At 37.2% G+C, this 20,323-nt stretch overlaps 1 protein-coding gene across 1 annotated transcript in view; it reads right to left on the reverse strand.

Moving 5' to 3' along the window:
- Positions 1-690: 690 nt before the first annotated feature.
- Positions 691-20,323, reverse strand: part of LOC118747282 (titin homolog) — a 111,257-nt gene continuing 91,624 nt past the window's right edge. The window contains exons 11-17 of the mRNA XM_036481284.1: positions 18,626-18,832; positions 18,252-18,412; positions 15,698-17,695; positions 6,357-7,923; positions 2,370-2,452; positions 1,195-1,375; positions 691-1,117 (exon numbers count right to left, since the gene is read on the reverse strand). Coding sequence (XP_036337177.1) covers positions 1,026-1,117; positions 1,195-1,375; positions 2,370-2,452; positions 6,357-7,923; positions 15,698-17,695; positions 18,252-18,412; positions 18,626-18,832 — 4,289 coding nt within the window. The 3' untranslated portion in view covers positions 691-1,025. The remainder of the gene's footprint in view (positions 1,118-1,194; positions 1,376-2,369; positions 2,453-6,356; positions 7,924-15,697; positions 17,696-18,251; positions 18,413-18,625; positions 18,833-20,323) is intronic.

The following is a 20,323-nucleotide window of genomic DNA, read 5'->3' on the forward strand; positions in this document are numbered from 1 at the left end:
GTTGCAGCCACTTTGCATGACAGATGTGAAATGGTATACAAGAAACGATACTTTTTACTCAGTACCTCGGAAACTAAGGGAGATACCCAAAGACTGATAACGCCAAACGAGAGATGTTGATTTAAAATATATAACTGCATCTATAACTCAAAATCATCAAAATGATGCTTACGACAATCTTTTATCCAGGCGACGATATGTAGAAAAATTTGTTGATAATTACAGTTAAGCAAAATTGAAAACCAAAGGATTATTGGCCTCTAAAAAGTTGTATTAAGCCAGGTTAGTTTAGGTGGTAAAGGTTTGTGATTTGTGAAGTTCGAAGTGTAGATCGAACTAAATATTTACCTTTTGACCAAAAAATCACACTTGGCTACCTGTTTTTCGGTAGGGTAGTTAGTCCAGAAAAATCAGCCCTAATGTAGGTACATAAATAATACAATGCTACTGTCAAATGATTCTTTGCACAGTTATAAAATTTTTCTTCAAAAGAAAGTTTCACGAATAATTTATTCAAATAATAATCATAATCATAAAAACACATGTAATACTATTGTTATATAAGCATAAACAATGACAATTTCGGCACATAAATACATTTTTAAAAATTCGGCCTAATAGTTCCGTAATAGCTTCTTTGCTCACAATGCATTGAACGGATGAGTATTTTAGTAAATATTTTTTTTTTGCAAGTGGACTCAGTTCGAGTAGTCGTTATGTCCCAATAATGCTAAAAATTTCGTTTTCTATACGTAGATACGAGTACATACATACAAACAATATTATTCTGAACTGTTTTATCATGTATGGCATATTCACGTGCATGTATGTATGTTTGTATGCATGTATGCAGAGCAATTAATATCAAATTTAAGCGCCCTTGAACATTCATTTTTTTTTTCAAAAACTTTTAAAAACACATGAAACATTTGAAAAGTTTAAGACATTCCGCATTGATGCTAGATTTTTACATGCCTACGTTTAAATTAGATCCAAACTTCTTCATTTCATTTGGCAAAATTTATTCATAAACGTTTGGTTTGCACGAGCAGTTGTCCGGAAGTGGTGGCCGTGCCTAAGGGATTCGTGGCGGTACAGGAATAAACACCGGCATCATCTAGTGAGGTGGAGAGTAAATTTTTTCGTTTAGCTTTTGTTGTAAAAAAATTGCATATGAATGCAAAAGGCACTTACCCGGATATGCTTGTGGTATGGTCAAACGGCAGACACCATTTCGATATTCAATAACAATTTTGGGACTGTTCTGCAATTCAACGCCGTTGCGGCCCCATATTACGTTCGATGGTGGGTGTGATTGTACGATGCATTCGAAGCGAGCACTTTGGCCGACCATGACAGCGTATTCTTTGAGCGGCTAAAGGAGGGGAAAAGTAGGGAAATTTTGTATTCTTTGTTGGTTCATTGTATAAGTACATATGGATCTATGTACAGTAGGGTGGTCCCAAAATGTATGTGAAAAAGTAAAGTCGGAATTGTTATGCTCTCACCCCCTAGGATTGTTCTATACCGAAAAAATATACCGCTATTTTTTATTTTGAAATTAAAAATAATATTTCAAAGCGCTCAAAGTTTTCCATGTACTTTATATGGAAAAAAACACTTTTCGTAGAAATGGTATAGAATTCTTAACAATCAACATTTTCGATCGGAAATCTCTGCTTCTTTGCACGAGATTCCCTAGAGTAATACCCGATTGTTTACTTAACCATATTTTTATAGTAACTATAGTTAATAGTTCCGCAAAAATCCCCCAAAAGCTGGGGGCATCAGCAAAAATCGTTGGTATTAAAAAATGGTTAAATAAACAATTGAGTATTATTACTGGAAATCTTCTGAAGAGAACCAAAGTTTTCCGATCGAAAATTATTTAGGGAGTTTGTGTCGTACTGTTGTTTGTTATAAACTTAAAACGGCTAAAACTATATTTAAGGAATTCGCAAGCTAATATAAAAGTTTTACTATGAAATTCCACACGATTAAAAAATAGTTGGTGTTGATTTCAAGTCCTCTAAACATTTATTTAGCCGTTAAAAACTTTACAACATACAACAATACGACAAGTACGACACCTTGTGAACCACCCAATTGATTTTCAATAATTCCATACTATTTCTACGAAAAGTTGTTTTTCCCCATATAAAATACATAGAAAACTTTAAGCGCTTTGAGCGACCTCTAAATATTTTTTGATTGAAAAAAAAAATAGGGGCATATATTTTCGCCGTAGAACAATCCTAAGGGGTGAGAGCAATAAAATTCCGACTTTACTCTTTTTGGACTACCCTAGTGTACATACCAGCAGTATTAAAGAAAAAAATAAAATAAAATTTGTATCCAATGCCACTTACCGTTATAAATTGCGGCGCTCTATTAGGATAATCATCCCGATTTAGATGTGCGTTCACAGGAACATCCGATGGCAAATCTGGTACTGCGATTTTATTTATAATTTTGTTAAAGTAAAGCCATTTCTTGTATATGTTTATTATTTGAGGAAAAAAGTTATTAAAAATTGCATTTGATTTTTCATATTAGTGATTCACTTAGCGTAATTAAAAGGCAATCATTTAATGGTAGGCGCGTTCTCAAACTCAAAGCATTTTGAAAAATATGCAAATTCAAAACAACAAACAAAACGGAGCATAACTTAACATAGCATCATATGTAAATAGTTGCATGCAGGCGGAGCGTCAAGCAATGGCAAAACATTTGTAAAGCGGCCATAATCGCGTCAAATTCATATCAAAAGAAATATGCTCGTGCATAGCACAAATATTGAATAAATATGATTTTTTTACTCTATGGAGTATACATATCACACCGTGCGAAAAAAAACAAATTTCACAATAAAAAATCAGTATGTTCCGAAACTTGGACATATACATAATACAACTGCTTTTTAATTTTTAAGGATTTCAAATTTCAAAAATATGGTTAATTTTAAAACTATTGAAAAAATAAGTGTAATGTACAATAACAGTATGTAGATATGGGTACCAAATGGAAGAGAAAATTCTATAGAATGAAAAAAAAATATACTAAGATTATGAGCCATTTTTAACAAGCTCGATGCTATAAAATATACTAAATTTTTTTGGGTCACAAGGACAAGTAGGTATTGGAAATGCCCTTTCAATTAATTTTATTTAATAAATAAAATAAATCGGAGGATGTGGTCATGTGTTTACCAATTTCTACCATGTATTTTTTCCAAAAATAAATATCATAAATTTTAAATAGTTGTCATCCTTTCGCACAAAAAAAATAATCCTTTTCAATTACAGAATTCTTTCTTTTATTTCATACCCATATTTTTATTTTAAATTGCGCTAAATTTTATAAAAAATTTATTAAACTAATAATATCTTTGACATTTCGAAGTCGTTTAAAAAAGGCTTCTGACGTCAGACGTTTACTATATTTAGAATAATTTTATATAGGGGAGCAAAAAAAAATATTGCATTTCGTGGCTTAGTTTTTGTTAAAGGTGCTTAGAAAATACCAAAAAGAATTTCAGAACACTGAGTCATGTGAGTACTTTCTGGACTGACTGAAATTATATTATCACCTCATCACCAGGGTTCAGATTTTGATGACCTAAAAACTTTAATAATCCTTAAAAATTACCTAAAACTAAATAAATGCCCGGAAGAAATTTAAATTTTATGATTTTTTTTCAAATATTGCTGTTTTTAACCCACCTTGATTGTTTTCCATAACAATCGTCTAGAGGATACTTTTCAGGTCATTTATTGACGGAGGTAAGCAATCACTGTTACATAGATAAACTGTGACTTAACTTTAATTTAGTTAAACTAAAGAATTCCCAATTTAAAATACAGCCAAGCTTCACTTGAACATGCGCATTTTTTTCTTCAAGAACCGGGCTTTTATCTTGACCAGCTACATATTCTTCCCTTCGAGTTTTTCAGAGGAGTAAAGATTTACTACTTTTTCTGCCTTATCCTTCTAATCCATCCACCAGGAGCTAACAACAATGCCCAATTTATTGCGAGTCTGTGTGCTGGGAATATCTTTTTTTTTTGTATTTTTCGGCCCATAATTCTGTTCAGTTCCAAGTCGAAATTTTGGTTAGCGTAGTAACAATTTCAGTTTGATTTTACTTAGTTGCTTGAAACCGTAGAAAAATTCCTGTTTTTTTTACCTCAGCTGATTGTCAGGTTCAAGGGCTGTAAAGAAGTTACCTTGCGTTTTTTTCTCGAGAGTTGCAATTTCGGTCTTGTCTGGTATAAAGTTGAGTCCAGTTTTTCTTAACCCAATGTTAGGCAGAAAGTGTTAGTTAAAATAATCCAATTGAACCAAAGGTTTAACCAAATGAGATCTCATTTAGTTTTGTATTGGAAAATATGCCCAATAATTATAAGATATAACGTAACAAATGGCAGGAGCGTACTGGCTGATATCATAGTCATTAATGTCATAGAAAAAAATATATATTTTTTCGAATCAATCATCTGATCAATATTCCTGTCGTAAACTTACTTGAACCCCTATTTTTAGTACTAAAAAACCTTTCACATATCTAAAATTTACAACATATTTAACAAGCCAAAATACTCATACATATAAATACACAAATGGCATGCTCTAATTTAGAATGCAAAATTTAAACTTAGGTAATAATATTACTAACAATGATCTCCAAGAAGTATATCATTATAACTCTTCTATTAATTCACGTGGCTATTCTATACGACATCAATTTGTTACAACATCGATTGTGAATGTGGAAAGCGTTTGTGGCATTCGGAGATTTAGGGATTTGGTTTGTAAAGATTGGGATTGGTTTATTATTCCAAAATGCATCTTCAAGTTCAGTAGCAGGTAATTATGAATCACTACTCGATTATTTGTATTTATTTTAGATTACTAAATACCTTGCAGAATCATATGAGTATGTATGTACTACATATGTAAATACAACAAAAACCCCTTTTGGAAAAAATGCGTTCACTTTCAATTGAACCAAGTCTCCTAAAAAGGAGCCGCCATTCTTATAGCATAGAAGCACCGGAGTAGTGAAGTTCAGCTGAAAGGTGAGTAACCATCCGACTGTTTGTGAAGCATTAGGCTCTGAATGAATATTAAGATGATGTATTTAAAGTGAAAATCAATGACAGCGTTATTGCACAGATTTTACAGCAAGAAAATGCGGTTTTTTTTTTTAAATACGGCTTTCGATTATGCATGTTTTTTTTAACTGTACAAGTAAATGGATGTGCACAGTGAAAGCTGCTCGCAAGTGAAAGCTTCGTAAAAGTGAAGCTTTGTTACTTTCTGTAATCGGTGCAGTTGATTGGAATGTGTATGCTTTGCAAAAATTGCTGTATTCCAAATCAAAACAGTGCTAAAGACGCTTCAAATGATGCCACAAAAAATTGTTATTACAACATAAATTATCTAGCAACAGACGATAAGGTGATCTAAAGTTAGCGGTCATGATCTCGCCTGAGCATAATACCTGAACGTATAAGTGGTAGACGTGTCAATTGATCGTTGGCATGAAGATGATCGATATTTATATCGATAACCTGTGTATTTGGCAGACTATAACGTTTCTGAAGTCTATGCACACCACTTGTACTGGCGCGCCCTCCTGGCGCTGGACTACGACGACGACTGACTGTGGTGGTATCAGAATGATAGCCACTCTGTGATGATGGCCGCGCATACGGCGCGCTAAGATGCGTTGGTGTAGGCGTGGTGGTACGTTCATGTTGTACTGGTATGACGAGATCACCACCACTGGCAAAATTTAAAGGATACGGTGATTTTCGACCTGCGCCAGCTAGTATCTGATGCGTGGGTGTGACAGATGAGGGACGCGGTGGCAGTGCCGATGACGAGCTATTCCACTGACTGCTTACAAACTTGTGACCCTCGCCCGGAAAGAGTATACCGAACTCATAGCCAAAATCGTATTTGAAGTAAATTAGACCGGTGTTGGGATCGACGCATTTCGTACCTGTCGTGGACGTAGTGAAAATTTTGATTTGGATGGGTCGGTTGGCGAAGGATAGACAAGAGACAACATTTGTAGTGGAAATAAACATAATAAATTTAACTTATGCATAAGTGAATATATTGTAAAAATAAACAGAACAAAGCATTCCTTATGTGTAAACATATGAAGTTAGTGGGGGGAAAAATTGCTTGAAATATGCAGCTTAAATTAAAAGTGAACTGCAAAATAAGTGACGTCTAATGGCGGCCAGTGAGCCCTACCTAAGAAGATTTATAAATTTTAGGAATTTATGCACAACTTTTATGCACCGCATAAGAATTCCGATGTGAGACATTTTCTGAGTACTTACCGTATTGCGAGATGCGCGACTCATCGCGATAGGCTTGGGGTTTGTTGTCACCCTCGCTGGGTGCCCGCTTGAAACCAGGGCGGAAAGAGTGTGTAATCACCTTCGGTTCGGCATCACCATTATACAACTTAGTTGTTTTGCTAGTCTTCCTGTGCAGATCACTGCTGATATCCTTGATGAACTGCTGCGATTTTTGCAAGAAAGTAGAGCTCATCTGTTTGCCCTGCTGATCGATATGCGATTGTATGTAACCGTATTTGGGCGGCGAGCCCACCTTCAAGTTCATATCGTCACGTGGAAATCGTGTTTCGGCTACAGTGTGATCGCGTTGCAATGTTTGAAATCGCTGCTGATAGCTGCTGCTGCTGCTGCTCTGCATAGATGCGTGGCGATTTAAGGATTGTGTTCGCTGATTACTGGTAGCGCCAGTGCTGAGACTGCTGCCACGCTGTGTACGCAATTCATTCGGATCGATCTTTATCTTCTGAGGCATTTCTGGACCACGATCGAATTCCATAGGCGAGAGCACACGTTCGTATGCGCGTGGCACGCTGCAGGCACGTCCGGTTTGTGGCGGCTCGACGTGTCTGAAACGTAGCGGACCGTATTCGCCTTGTGGTGTCCAGAGTGGACGTATTTTTGCATTTTCTATTTCACTGTCGTAATCGCTTTCGCGGAACTCGCCTGGCACGAACTTGGTCGGTGTAGGTGGCGGCGGCGCACGTGTCTGGCGTGTCGGTGTAAAGCGACTGGGCGATGGGCTGTAAGGGAACGGCTCGAGTGGTGTGCTCACTTGACGCTCCTGCTGTTCCTTCTGACTGTCAAAGTGTATGACGCGCTTCGTCTGCTGCATGTTCACCACACGCTGGCAAGTTTCCGATGATTCTTTCATATGCATGACATTTTTCGTCTCAGTGGCCATTTTGGCCATATGCAGCGGTGTGCCAGCTATGGCATTGTAATAGAGCGCTGGTTGCGTACGCGGCGCTTGCTGTTGCTGTTGCTCTTGTTGCTGCTGCGTAGCGGCTATGAACTTGGCGGCTACTGGTTTTGGTTTGTACACCGTTTGTTGCTGATATTGCTGCTTTTGTGTTTTTTGTTGTTGGAAGTGTTGTTTTTGTTCCTGGGACTCGGTCTTGATTTCATGACGTATTTCCTTTTTGATTGGTTCAAACTTCTGACGTGGATACGTGCTCACCGCAGGTGGTGCGGGCTCGAACTCCATTGGTGATGGTGTCACCACAACTACGGGGGATTTATGCCCATTTGTCAGGTTAGACTTTGGTGTGGGCGTTGGTGGAAATACCACACGGTAACCTTTGATGTCGGCGTCAGATTCTTGGGTGCGTGACACAGAACGGAAACGCTCCTCTACTTCACTGCTGTAGTCACTGAACTCTGCTGGAGTTTTGCGCTGAGCTGGGATGGGCGCTGCTGTGTGAACTGGAGTTGGTGTTGGCATCTTCGCAGGTGCTGGTTGATATTTTGGTGCACCAATATTGCTGACATTGCTTATGTTGGAGGCCTTATAATAGCTGCTGCTTATGCTGGACATGCTCTTATAATCCTGCCAAATGATTTAAGAGAACATTGGTAAAATATTAACTGAAATGCATGCATGTGGGGTTAGAGCTGTTCATACATCGAATAACAACAAGCACCAAACAGGCTGGGCGTAAGAATTATTGCAAAAGAAATAAAGTGTGAGAAAATAAGTACTTATTTGCATGTACTACGCATAAATCTTATAAATAAATTTTTTTTGGAAGTTCAAATGTTGTGCTAATATATGTAAATCTATACTCCTGTTCAAGTGAAAAAACATTCTTAACAAACTGATATATCTAAGCCAAAAAACGTGGTTGTAGACCTCATCTATGGCAGAAAAATATGTAATTGTCAGACTTGCTAAATTAAATATATGGTGCCCTAAAGTCAAAAAAGTTAGATCCTGCGACGTTATCCTTTGTTAACCTCTACTAAGTTATAAATTCACTCGTAAAGCGGTAATCGCAAGGATTAGCGAAATATCCCAAGTTTGGTAAACTAATGGTTTCAAACTTGATCATGGGATTATTGAGGGCCGCGCATTTGGATCTGGAAAAGTATACCAGTGGGCATATGCTTAACCATAATACCGGCGTTAAATTTCGCAATTGCAAACTATGTCCGTGGATGTATTCGTAGAAGCTTGTTGGAAGGACTGATGGGCCCAGTATAAACATCACATCGGACAGCCAGGTAACAATAAGAGCTGTGGACTCATGTAAAGTGGTATCAAGACTAGTAGACAGTTGAAAAAGTGTACTGGACACACTACGAACTTAACAAGGCTACCTTTTCCTGATATTCAGGTCAAGAGTGCTTTGGTGGTAACTGAGTCGGACGAAGCCGGTAAAGTCCTCAGCCTCAATGTTGTTCATTCAAGGGATATACTTATTGACTAGGTTTTTCCACACTGGTTTTGTACGGGTTTTTTAATAAACCGGATTTTTATATTCGTATAAACCGGTTTTCCCATATTTAATTTATCTACCAGAATCTAAAAATGCTAATATTTTATTTTATTGCAAATGGAACTAGAATATTTTTATTAATTTTATATCGAAATTTCCCACTGCCGAAAATTCATCAAAAAGTAAAAGTAAAATCGAACGCAAAACTTTAAATTTTTTTTTGTTATATCAGCTTTTTAAACTATGTATGTATGTCTAAATCAGCGAATCGAATACATGTTGCCTTCATTCTCATCTAACGGCAGGCTCAGGAAAAGTAGAGATCCGGTTGATTTGGGCTGTAGGGAGAGGGATATTAGATAAGCTGATGTGAGGGGGCATTTGAAGGGATGGTTTGTATCATCGGGGCATTTTATTAAAATTGGAGTGAACAGTTTAATTTTCTTCAATATCCAGAATGGAGTTGTGTCAAAATATCGCGAGCCTCACGTAGCAACTTGAACTTTTCGTCTACGGTAGGTGGCGTTAGTCTGTGATGATGGAAATCAAGGGGTGAGAGTTGATGAAGGTTTTGATCGATTCGGGATATTGTGGAAATGGTCTTGGATATGCAGTTGGAATTGCGTTTGCAAATTTTGTGCTTGCTACCATGGCAACCGTGTGCGCATTTTATTGTTGTGTATTTACAAATGCACCGAAGTATGCAAATGCAGGATCATATGCACAAGGTCCTGAACAGCTCTTTTGTTTCTTTGCATAGACGATCATCTCTTTAATCTGATGTAATCTTTTTTAGTGAGCTAGTAGGGTTGGTCGAGTTATTCACAAAATTGCATTTAAAATTTTTGTAACACCCTCGTTCCTCGACTTATTCTTAAAACACAATTTCTACATGACTTCACGCAGTTAACAATATCTATCTTGGTTACTTTTCACACAATTATAAGTTTTTATATAGCTTTTTTTATGAGCTTTACAACGACATGGACATAGTGCAGCGAATTAAAATTCAGCGGCTCCGCTGGCTTGGCCATGTGGTTCGAATGGACAGAAACGCTCCAGCTCTGAAAGTATTCAACGCGGGCCGCGATGCTGGCAGCAGAGGAAGAGGATGCGTTGGTAAAACCAGGTGGAGAATGACTTGGCTTCACTTGGCATTTCCAATTGGCGTCAGTTAGCATAGAGGAGAAACGACTGGCGTGCGTTGCTGAACTCGGCCAAAATCTCTTAGGCGGTTACAGCGCCAAAAAAGAAGAAGAAGAAAATAAAGCTTTGGAAAGAAGAATAATTGCAATATTTAAAAAAAAAAAAATTTTGTGAGCACATTGTAAATATGTGGAAAATTTATTCAACTTTTACATTTTTTACGAAAATTTCAAAAGAAAATAGACCCCTTTTAGTCATTACTTAGAAAAAAAGTTTCAGTCCGAGTAAACCTAGGTGCCATATTTAAAAGTCAATAGGGAATTTCGAACGTTATGCATTTTTAAAGATTTTTCCGAAATCACTTCGATGATATTTCACAGAAAATTTTAATCAGTTGGATTGGATTCACTTTAAAGTTTCAGTAGTTCGTCTAGAAAAATTTTAATTTGTTTCTTTGAAAAAATGTAATAACTTCTTATTTTTTTATTTTTTATCTCTGACGTCAGAATTTTTTTTAGCGACTTTGAAATTTCAAAAATAGGGTTAATTAAGAAAATTGTTTAGAAAATTCAGTGCCATGTAGAATAACAGTGTACGTATGAAATAAAAGGGAAAATTCTGTAAAATTAAATAATATAAAATATTCAACAATTTTTATTGAGCTGGAGGCCGTTTTTAAAATATTTTTAAATATAAAATATTTTTGGCGCATAACGACGAACAGATAATGTCTTTCTGAAATTTTGTCCTTGAATATCCTCGAAGATTTGCAATATTTATTTAAGAAAAAATAAACACATGCTCATATCCTCGAATTCCTTCCTCCTAACTTCATTGGCTTAATAGAAATAAAATTAATTAAAACCGCATTTTCAATACCTATTCGTCCTTGTAAACCAAAAACTTAAATGTTTTAAATTTAAAAACTTTTTTCTGACATTTGGTATCCATATTGTTATTTTACGCTGCGCTGATTTTTTAAATAAGTTCTTGAATTAACGGTTTTTAAAATTGTAAAGTCCTTTTTATATATAAACCCTGCCGCCAGAGTGAATAACTAAAATCGAAGTTTTACTATACTTAGCCCATAGTTTCAGGGTTATACTGACTGTTTCATGTGTTTTGAAATTTTTTTGGTTTTCATTGCACGGTAATTTATATGGGGAATAAACAATTTTTCGTAGAAATGGTATAGAATTCAAAATCAGAGATCAAATCAGAAAAATCGCTTTCTTTTCACGAGACCTCCAATAATAACCAATTGTTTATTTTACCGTTTTTTGATGCTAGCGATTTTTTATAGGTCTCTGAGCGAGAGTTTTTGAGTCCTATAAAATAGTTAATATTAAAAATGGTTAATTAAACAATTAAGTACTATTACTACTGAAAGGTTCCTGGAGCGAAACAAATTTTTCCGATCGAAAAATATTGATTTTCAAGAATTCTATACCATTTCCTCGAAAATTTGTTTTTTTTTCCATACAAAATATGTACATGGAAAATTTAAACCTCTAAATATTTTTTGATTTCAAAACAAAAAAAAGACGGGTATTACTTTTTTGGTGTAGAACAGTTCTAGGTCAGATTTTAGTTTTTTCCTGACCACCTTAATATACAAGCACTTATCAAAGTGCAAAGAGTTCATTCTGATTAGAAAACGAAACCAATGTTCACATTTAATATTTGGGATATTGGGTCTTTTTATTACGATATTTTTAGGTACCCGATATTTTCAGAGTGATACTTATAATTAGTACAATAACGATACTTGCGGTTCGATATCGTGTTCCTACTTACGATTGTACATAAGTGCGCCCTATAAAAATAAATTAAGTCGGTGTCCAATTAGATTTGGTCTACAACATCTGACAAGCACCTTTCTTTAAGTTATATAAAATAAATCTGTATCTGTTTATATAAAATATCAATTTTTCTATGCGCTTAAAAAAGTAGGTTGCTGTAACACTCGTTAAAATATAATTGGACTATTTCTACATATGAAGACATTTCGCTAAGATAACGTAGCATAACGTGCATGACTTTAATGGCACACATTCCCAACCATGCAAACGTAATTCTTTATTCACAATACATAACATTGTTTTGCCATATTTACGGCGATTGATGCGCAAAAAATAACATTGCCAAGCTTAAACAATAAGCGTCAAAAATAAGTGTACGCTGTTTTTTTTACGATTTTATTTACATATTAACATATATTGCTGTTACCAGGGGTGTTGAACATAATATTTTTTTTTTATGCGAAAGAAGGTATGCCCCCGAAAATCAACGGTAATTTTTAGCGACTTAAAAATTGAACTCTATTACACTAAAGAACTGATTATTGTGGTATTTGCTGCTGAATGAAATACTTATATTTTTATAAAAAATTAGAAAAACTTGGTATGGAAAATATAAAGAAACAAAATCGTTAAAACGTAAGAGTATACTTATTTTTGACGCCCACTGTATATATATTATGTACGTAGATATACGTACATATAAAATTTTTTTAGGTGCACGTGAACTTCATAATATATAATATATACTTATATGATACTTAGTTGTATAAATACATATGCATGAAATCCTTTTTTGCTATAAGTGATTATGATGCTTTCATTGTTCTAACTAATATGATTTTAATATGAATTTTGTGGCGATTTATTGCTTTGCGTGCATGTTATGTTTTTTACAATGATTTTTTCTATGATTTAATTGCTACATTAGTGGGTATTTTGAGCCAACACAAAACACTATAAAAAAAACTACTACATAACTAAACACAGAAATAAATAGCAGCAAAGCTCCTGTTTAAATATTTATTTACTACTTATATAGTTGCATATCGATGGCCCGAGCTACTTTGTCCTAATTGGTCAATAGTCATCAATTTATCTTGAATGCCGTGCGCTGAACTATCTTACCTCGATGAATTATTGTAATTTTGTACTAAATCAAACAAGTACGATTGTTGCATTTTAACTCTCAACCAAACTGTTCTAACTAAGACTTGTCTTTTTACTGAGACTTAACCCCGTAACTTAACAGCTTAACATAAGACAAAATCAATAGGCACGTCTGAGTTAGTATAAATGTAAGAGTAAATTGAGATTATCGACCAGTTGAGAAAAGCACCTCGTGGCCATCGATATACATATACTTTACAAAAGGATGTGCTAGCAAAAAGTCTCAGGCCAATCAGGCGGACATCATTTAAGCTAAGTGCCCTTGGATCGCACTAAGGAAAAGTACTTGAGATAAAAGGATTTGATGGACATTGAGATTGTTCATACTAGTGCGAAAATTCCTCTTATTCAGCTCTACACCGCCTTGTTACAAAGTTCGAGGAGGGGCGTGAAGCAGGACGATGCAGATCGGGGTTCTTTGATGATATATTCACATCGCTACTTTTTACACTTTAACTAAATATGTGCTCTGCGGCCAGGAGCTTGGAGTGCCCAAAACAATCCTAAAGTGGATACACTCCATGTTTTCTAGAAGTTTGGTGACTGTGGGGGATAAAGAAGGCCCTCGTAACATGGTATAGGCTGGGGAAGACGCAATACTGCAATCACATCGAAACTTGTACCGATGATGTTTGTGCACTGGCTTCATGGAAATCTCTACGGTAGATATTTGTGAAGATACGGAGAATCCTGAGTGAGATTGAATGAAGACAACATTAATTTTGTTACGCGGCAGGGAAAATTGGCAGGACACAACGCTGTTTAGATGTCTTTCACTTACTTAAAGTGATATATCTAGAGTTAACATACGAAGCTGACATGGAATATTAACGTCGAACTGAAGGTAAATCGAGTACTGAAAGCATTCGGACAGTTTCGGACAGAGCGTTTAGTATGTAAGGCCTGCGGTCTGAGACTGGCTATGATACTTTGGGTATACATAGCATTAGTCAGACCGATCGTCACTTATTCTGTTTCAGTGTGGTTCTGTTTCAGTATGTGGCGTCAGTACCAGAGGCTCTATGTTAAACAAACTACAAATGAGGGATTACGGATGCCATGAGTAAGACCCCAAGAATGGTTCCAAAAGCTTTACTGGATTTATTACTCCTGGATTTAGCAATCCATGGGGGTGCACCGAATATATTACTTGAGGATGGATTTAGGAAATATGATAGGATCTCTGGATACAAGAAGTTGCTTAGAACATTGACAGAGAAATACCCAGACCTGGAGTCTGTATTGGAAGGAAGTGGCTTTCCTACAAGGAGCTATAAAGTGATTCAAACAATCCCTTGGGGAACTCGGTAAAAACTTTATATGCCGATGGCTCCAAGGCTGAAAATGAGAATAAAGTTGGCTGGAAAATGGAGGGTAAATTCGTATGCTTTATTGCTTCGGTAAGTATAATGATAACTATCTCCAATCAAAGGTCTTTCCATAGCAGCGGACTGTATTATTGCCGAAGGATGGAGTGGAGTTCTAATCAGGGTCTGCTGGAGGGTAGCCACACTGATCTAAATGCCTCCAAAACCACTCGGGCATCACCAAGAATAGTCTGAGATTGAAAGTAGAGGCTGAACTCCTTTGCCAAATGGAAGGATCATGAACTCATGTGAGTACCGGGACACTTCGCTATGGGCCAGTAGCTCATCAAAAGTTTCGAAAATATGAAATCATTAATCGATTTTAATGAGACTTCATACAAGGGATATTTAGGCGTTCGCTGATTACGAATCTGAAGTCAGATTCGCCCCTGGGCAGGCAATGGCGAAACTTCGACTGTATTCAGCCATGAAAAACCGCTTCTCATAAAAATACAATCACCGTTCGGAGTCGGCGTAAAACTAAATGGCCTTTCTCTTTGTGTGACATCATAGCGCGCGCCACAAATCGGAGGAGAAGCTTTGGTCAAACACTAACGCTTTGTGTAAGCGTCAACCTATTCTTACTATTATAAAGTCTAGTCCATTCAATGAATTTTGAGAACTTTATTTCGGATAATTTTCGCCACTTTTGATTAGCTGTTGGCCCAGAGGTGCTCAAGTCACCGATCTCGCTGATTATTTCATGAACTGCGGTTCTTTTGAGCGTCCACTAGAAACTGAACCTATTAAGTATACCTAAGTATGTTAGATTCCTATCCCGAGAAACATCGAAAAAAGATGTTCTCGCATTTTGGCTACGACGTTAATTCGTAAACTTAACTGCGTACAGCTGTCACCAGCGAGTTTTAAGGGATTTTTACCCTCAGTTTTTGCAATGAAAATAGACTACCTTTGTTTGAGCATTGGAATTGAACGTAGGTTGTAGCCCCTTGTTAGGTTAGCTTGGATGATGCGTGCGATCGCACATAGACTATTAGTTGATCGTTAGTAGTACCAAGAAAGATGTCAAGGCTTAAATCTTAGTCATTATGCACTGCACCGGTTCCTTGTCTGCTATTTCTTTCAGTGAGGAGAGGAAAGCAGAGCCAAGGAGCTGATTTGCAATCTCCCGAAAGCTGGACAGTGATACGAGTGAGGAGGCCTCATTTTACAGAGCTTAAATGCCGAAAGACATAGAACTTATACTGCTGCTATTGCTGGCTGAAGCATACTATGCAGAACTCCTCTATACAAATTATAAAATATACAAATACTTATCTTATTTAAACAAATAAATTGTACAAAAAATCTATGTATGTTAAAAAAAAATTAAAAAGTTGCACGTTAGATAAAAAATTGTGGTAGCAACAGAACAACATCAATAACAACAACAACAAGCGAACCTTCTCCTCTCGCCTGTACTCATTTTTGTCCGAGTACTCCTGTTTCTCGTGACCACCTTCTTGCTTGCTTGTGTAATAGAGCTGTGCCGGTGCTTGCATCTCCAATTGCGGTGACTGATAGACCGGTTGCGCTGGTGCTGGCTTTGTTGCCGGTTGTGGTACATATTGCTGTTGTGGTGGTGTCTGGATTGGCGCTGAAGGCATTGGCGCTGGTGGCGTATGCGTCACTTGGTGTTGAGTAGCTTTTGAACTGGAGGTAGACTCATAAAATGAACGACTTTCCTGTTGTGTAGATTCCATTTTGCGAAAACTAGAAATCTCCTCGGTATCTGCAGCATAGCCACTTGTCTTGAATGAGTGATGAGTTGTAGGCGCAATCGGTACCGAAACAGCCGAACCATCCGTAACGCTTTTACCAACTGGTCGGAATGATGCCTCATCGGATTCGCTGCCACTATACTTCCAACGATCGCTCTCATAATCACTCTCATAAGATTGCCCAACGGTCAATTTCGTGGGTATAACTGGCGGCGGTGGTCTGTAGCCAGCCGTCGAAAGTGTTCTAGGTGCTTGAGGTACCGGTCCAGGTGTGAGAGTAGGCACTGACATTGGTAGCACCTTGGTTGGGCCTTGCTGGAGATTCTGTTCTAAAGTTCTTTCCATTTGCTCGACCACAGAGTGGCGACGCACCTCCGGTTTTGGTGCAAAACAAATCTCTGGCGGCGTACCGGGCTCCAAATGAATATCGTCTAGAGGCGTTTTTTCACGCTGCGTTGATGGCGGTATCGTAATAGATTTGCTCACCTCCTTCACGAGGAACGGGGCGCTTAGGTCCGGAGCCGGCGTTGGTACCTTTTGTAGTTGAATTTCACGCTTTTCTGCCTTTGCTTGTGTCTCCAATTCTACTTTATAGGATTGTTCTATGTCGCTTGTACAACTCTCGTAACCGCTCAAATGATTTGGTGTCCAAAGTTTTGACATTGCCACACCCTCCGCTGAGGGTTTAGGTGAGGGCGAACGCTTGAATTGCTGTGGTGCTGGCAGTGTAGCTGCTGGACGCATAATCGGTTGTCCATATTCAACTTTTACCTCCTTCGATACGGTGGTTTCATGTTTGAACGTTTGGCTAACGGGCGCAAGCGGTAAAGTACGTATTCCACCTGGCGGAGCTTCTTTGGGAGATTGTTGTGAAGCTTCCAATATTTTAATGCGCTCACTGAACACTTGAGGCTTGGCGCCAGCTGCGTCTAACTTGGGTACATAGCAAATTTCTGGTGGTGAGCCGGGTACAAGATTTAAATTTTTGAGATCTTCCTCGAGCGCGTGTGCTAGTGAGGCTACCTGTGGCGGTCCGGTTGGCTGCGAGATTACAAACGGTGTGGTTCGCTTGTTCGTTGCATAGATCTCTTGACGCTGTTGTTTTTCTCCAGGTGGCGTGGGCAACGTGCCACCCTGACTTTCAATTTTCTTGAAGAACTCGAAAGATGAGGACTTTTTCTCGCTTGTTGAGCTTTCGTATTTCGATGTTGAGGTCGTTGTGGAAGACGCCAAAGTCGCAGCGTCGCCTCTGATACCGTCGGGTTCTGTGCTTAGCGTGGGTTGGAAATGTGGCTGTTGGGGTGGTTGTATGGATTGTGGAAGTGGTGGTTGGGCAGTGGTGTTAGAGGCTGAATAAGGTTTGGGTGGAACTTGCGGCGGAGTTTGCGTGGCGCCAGTTTTAGAGCGTGCGATGTCTGTGTTGGTCGATACCGATTTCAGGTGTTGCCAATCGGGCAGATCCGTGTTCGTGCTGATGCTGGTGGCAGTTATTGGCGTCTTTGGACGTTCGCTCAATTCGGGCAGATCTAAGTAAGCTTGCTTGTGTTCTAGACGCATTGTTGCCTCGGTGGTGCAACGATGCTCAGTTATTATTTTCGACTCAGATAAGCCATGCAAATCGGATGAGGTTGAAATATCGGTTTGTGTCGTTTGGAAGGACGGTGGCTCTTTTGCGAAGGTCTAAAGATTGGTATAGGTCAGCGGTGGATGTTTGGTTGATAGTTGGGATGATGGTAGTTGAATACGGATTTTGGAGTGCAATGGATGCATGTAAAATGGTTTGATGCAGGAAATCGAATGTTGATGGTTTGCGTGTTTTTTTTTTAATTTCAAATAAACACCCCACAAAGCAATGAGAGAAGCAGTTGGATATGGACAGACATTTTTTTAAAGCGAAAATGCGAGTCGAAAATCGAACAATTCAATTCAATTTTATTGGTAACGTTGGCGAAAAAACAATGAGAGAAAAAGTTTACAAATAATTTTAATTTAAATATAATGTTAAATGTATGTATCAATTGATATTGTTTATAAATTCAGTTATTGGTTTTATTGGTAAATATTTATACTTATACAAATGCAAAAGGTGACATGTTTAGAGTTATTAAAGTTGATATTAAATAATAAGTAAAAAAAAAATAAATAAGAAATTTTTAAATGAAATTCGATAGTGAAATTCGTTGTCACTTTTTATTACATATTAAGTCTTTGTGAAAGAGTGAACATGCAGACTTACTTCAGTTTTTAAATTAGTTGGTGTTTCATAAACGATAGTCTTGACAACTTCCTGCAAACGTTCTGGTGTTGGCTCGAGTATCGCACAATCGGCAATGCTCTTCGCTTCACCACCGGCGTTGGTGGCCTTTACCATATATTTGCCTGAGTCACTGGATTCTCCTGAAATCGTTATAAGAGCAAAGTTTAGTATTATTTCAAAAATTGTACAGTGACCGGAAAATAACGAGGCTTTCAATTATCTCTGACATATGTAACTAAGTGATATATGCACATTCAAATCAGCTGTAAACAATAGACACATTTAATTATTCGTTTATTTAAAAAAATATTTTAATTAAGTAAGTTCGTCTTCAAATTCCGCCAGCCACTCACCCTTCTCAATGATCAGCTTGTAGGAGTTGCCTTGTGAAAGCAGACGGTGCTGTGATACACCCGCTTCTTGTATTGGTTTCTCGTCCTTCATCCATACAACTGTTGGTTCTGGCAAACCGGTTACCTCAACTTCCATTATAATCTTTTCGTCTCGTTTTACAACTTGTGCTTGCAAACGTCGACCGAAAACGGGTGGGAAAATAGTTTCTGTTGCAAAGGAAAATAAAGGAAAAAATCATTTCAGCGTGCACTGCATTTTATGAACTGCAATGTTACTATTAGAAACAATTATAATTCGTTGAAAAATTCAAGAAAAAAATTATTTCCATTTGTCTTAGGTTAAGATTAGATTGGTAAATTTTTCCAGCGTTTCTCTTTTGTCGTACTGGTACAAAATAATTATATAAATCGGGCCGATAATTTCTTTAGCTGTCGCACGATTAGCACAGCACATACATACAATTGGAAATTAAATTGACAGATATATATATAACAAGTAATTTTTAAGCGAAAAACCAAACCGTCTTCAGTTCTCATACAAAAAATTTAAGATTACCGTTAATTTGTTCATGATCCAAACATCGAATCTGAACCAAATTAGTATGGGAAAACTTATGGGGTACAGTCTTTCTTTTAAAAAATTATCCTAATATATAAAAATCCCGTGTCACTGTGTTCGTTTACGCTAATCTCCGAAACTGCTTTTGTAAATTTATTTACATATGAAACGTAAGAAACAATATGGGTCTTCACACCGAGCTCGGTATTCGGTAACTCGGTGTCCAGTAATTTTTTTGAATGTATCTTGTTTGGCGGGTATTCACGTTGGCGGCCGCAGATGATCAAAGGAGGGCCTGCATGAGCTTTACAACGACATAGAGATAGTGCAGCGAAGTAAAATATAGCTCTTCCGCTGGGCCGGCCATGCCGTACGAATGGACATAAAAGCTTCAGCCCTAAAAGTATGCATAGGTGTCTCTGCTCTTGGTAGCAAACAAGAAGAAAAGTTTCTTTAGCGATGAACAGGGTACGGGAGAACTATTTTGTTTGCACAGAAGAGCAACGACTGGCGCACAGTGCTTTGTCCAATAGGCAAAATTAAAATTAAATAAAGTGCTTAGAATAAATATTTAAGTAATATAGATTTTTTGTAAGCTAACATAGTATCTTTAATAGATTTTTAAGTTTAATTTACTAACTCATGTCAGAAAATTTTTGAGGTAAAACTACCTTTACTGAGTTACAAAAAAAAATTTCAAAAATTCATTTTTTAGAGTATTACTTTGAAACTTAATAGTTTTGTTTACTACTATATGTACAAAAACAGAAATAGTTTTTGGCAAATGTTTCTTATGGAAAAGTTGTTTAAGCTATCGAAATTATTATTAGAATTCCCAAAATTGCTAAAGTGAAAAAAAACTGTAAGAGTGCCTAATTTTTATCTACTATTTTGGTACGTTTTGAAGAGCTATGTTAGAATCTGTGAAGAAGTTTTAGATTTTTTAGCCAGAACTGTAAAAATTCTGTCAAATTATGTTTTGAACTGCCCAGCACTGTATAGGACCAATGTGAAGTTACTAGACTAGCTGTTTCTTTGAACGACAGATGTACATAAATTGAAATTTTTATGTTTTTACACTTTTCTAAATGACTATGGCAAGGTATGACGGAAATTCGTGCCAAAGCACATCAATTTCT

This window comes from Rhagoletis pomonella, unplaced genomic scaffold, assembly GCF_013731165.1.
Source record: "Rhagoletis pomonella isolate Grant_MI unplaced genomic scaffold, Rhpom_1.0 Rhpom_scaffold_00011, whole genome shotgun sequence".
Lineage (NCBI taxonomy): Eukaryota > Metazoa > Arthropoda > Insecta > Diptera > Tephritidae > Rhagoletis > Rhagoletis pomonella.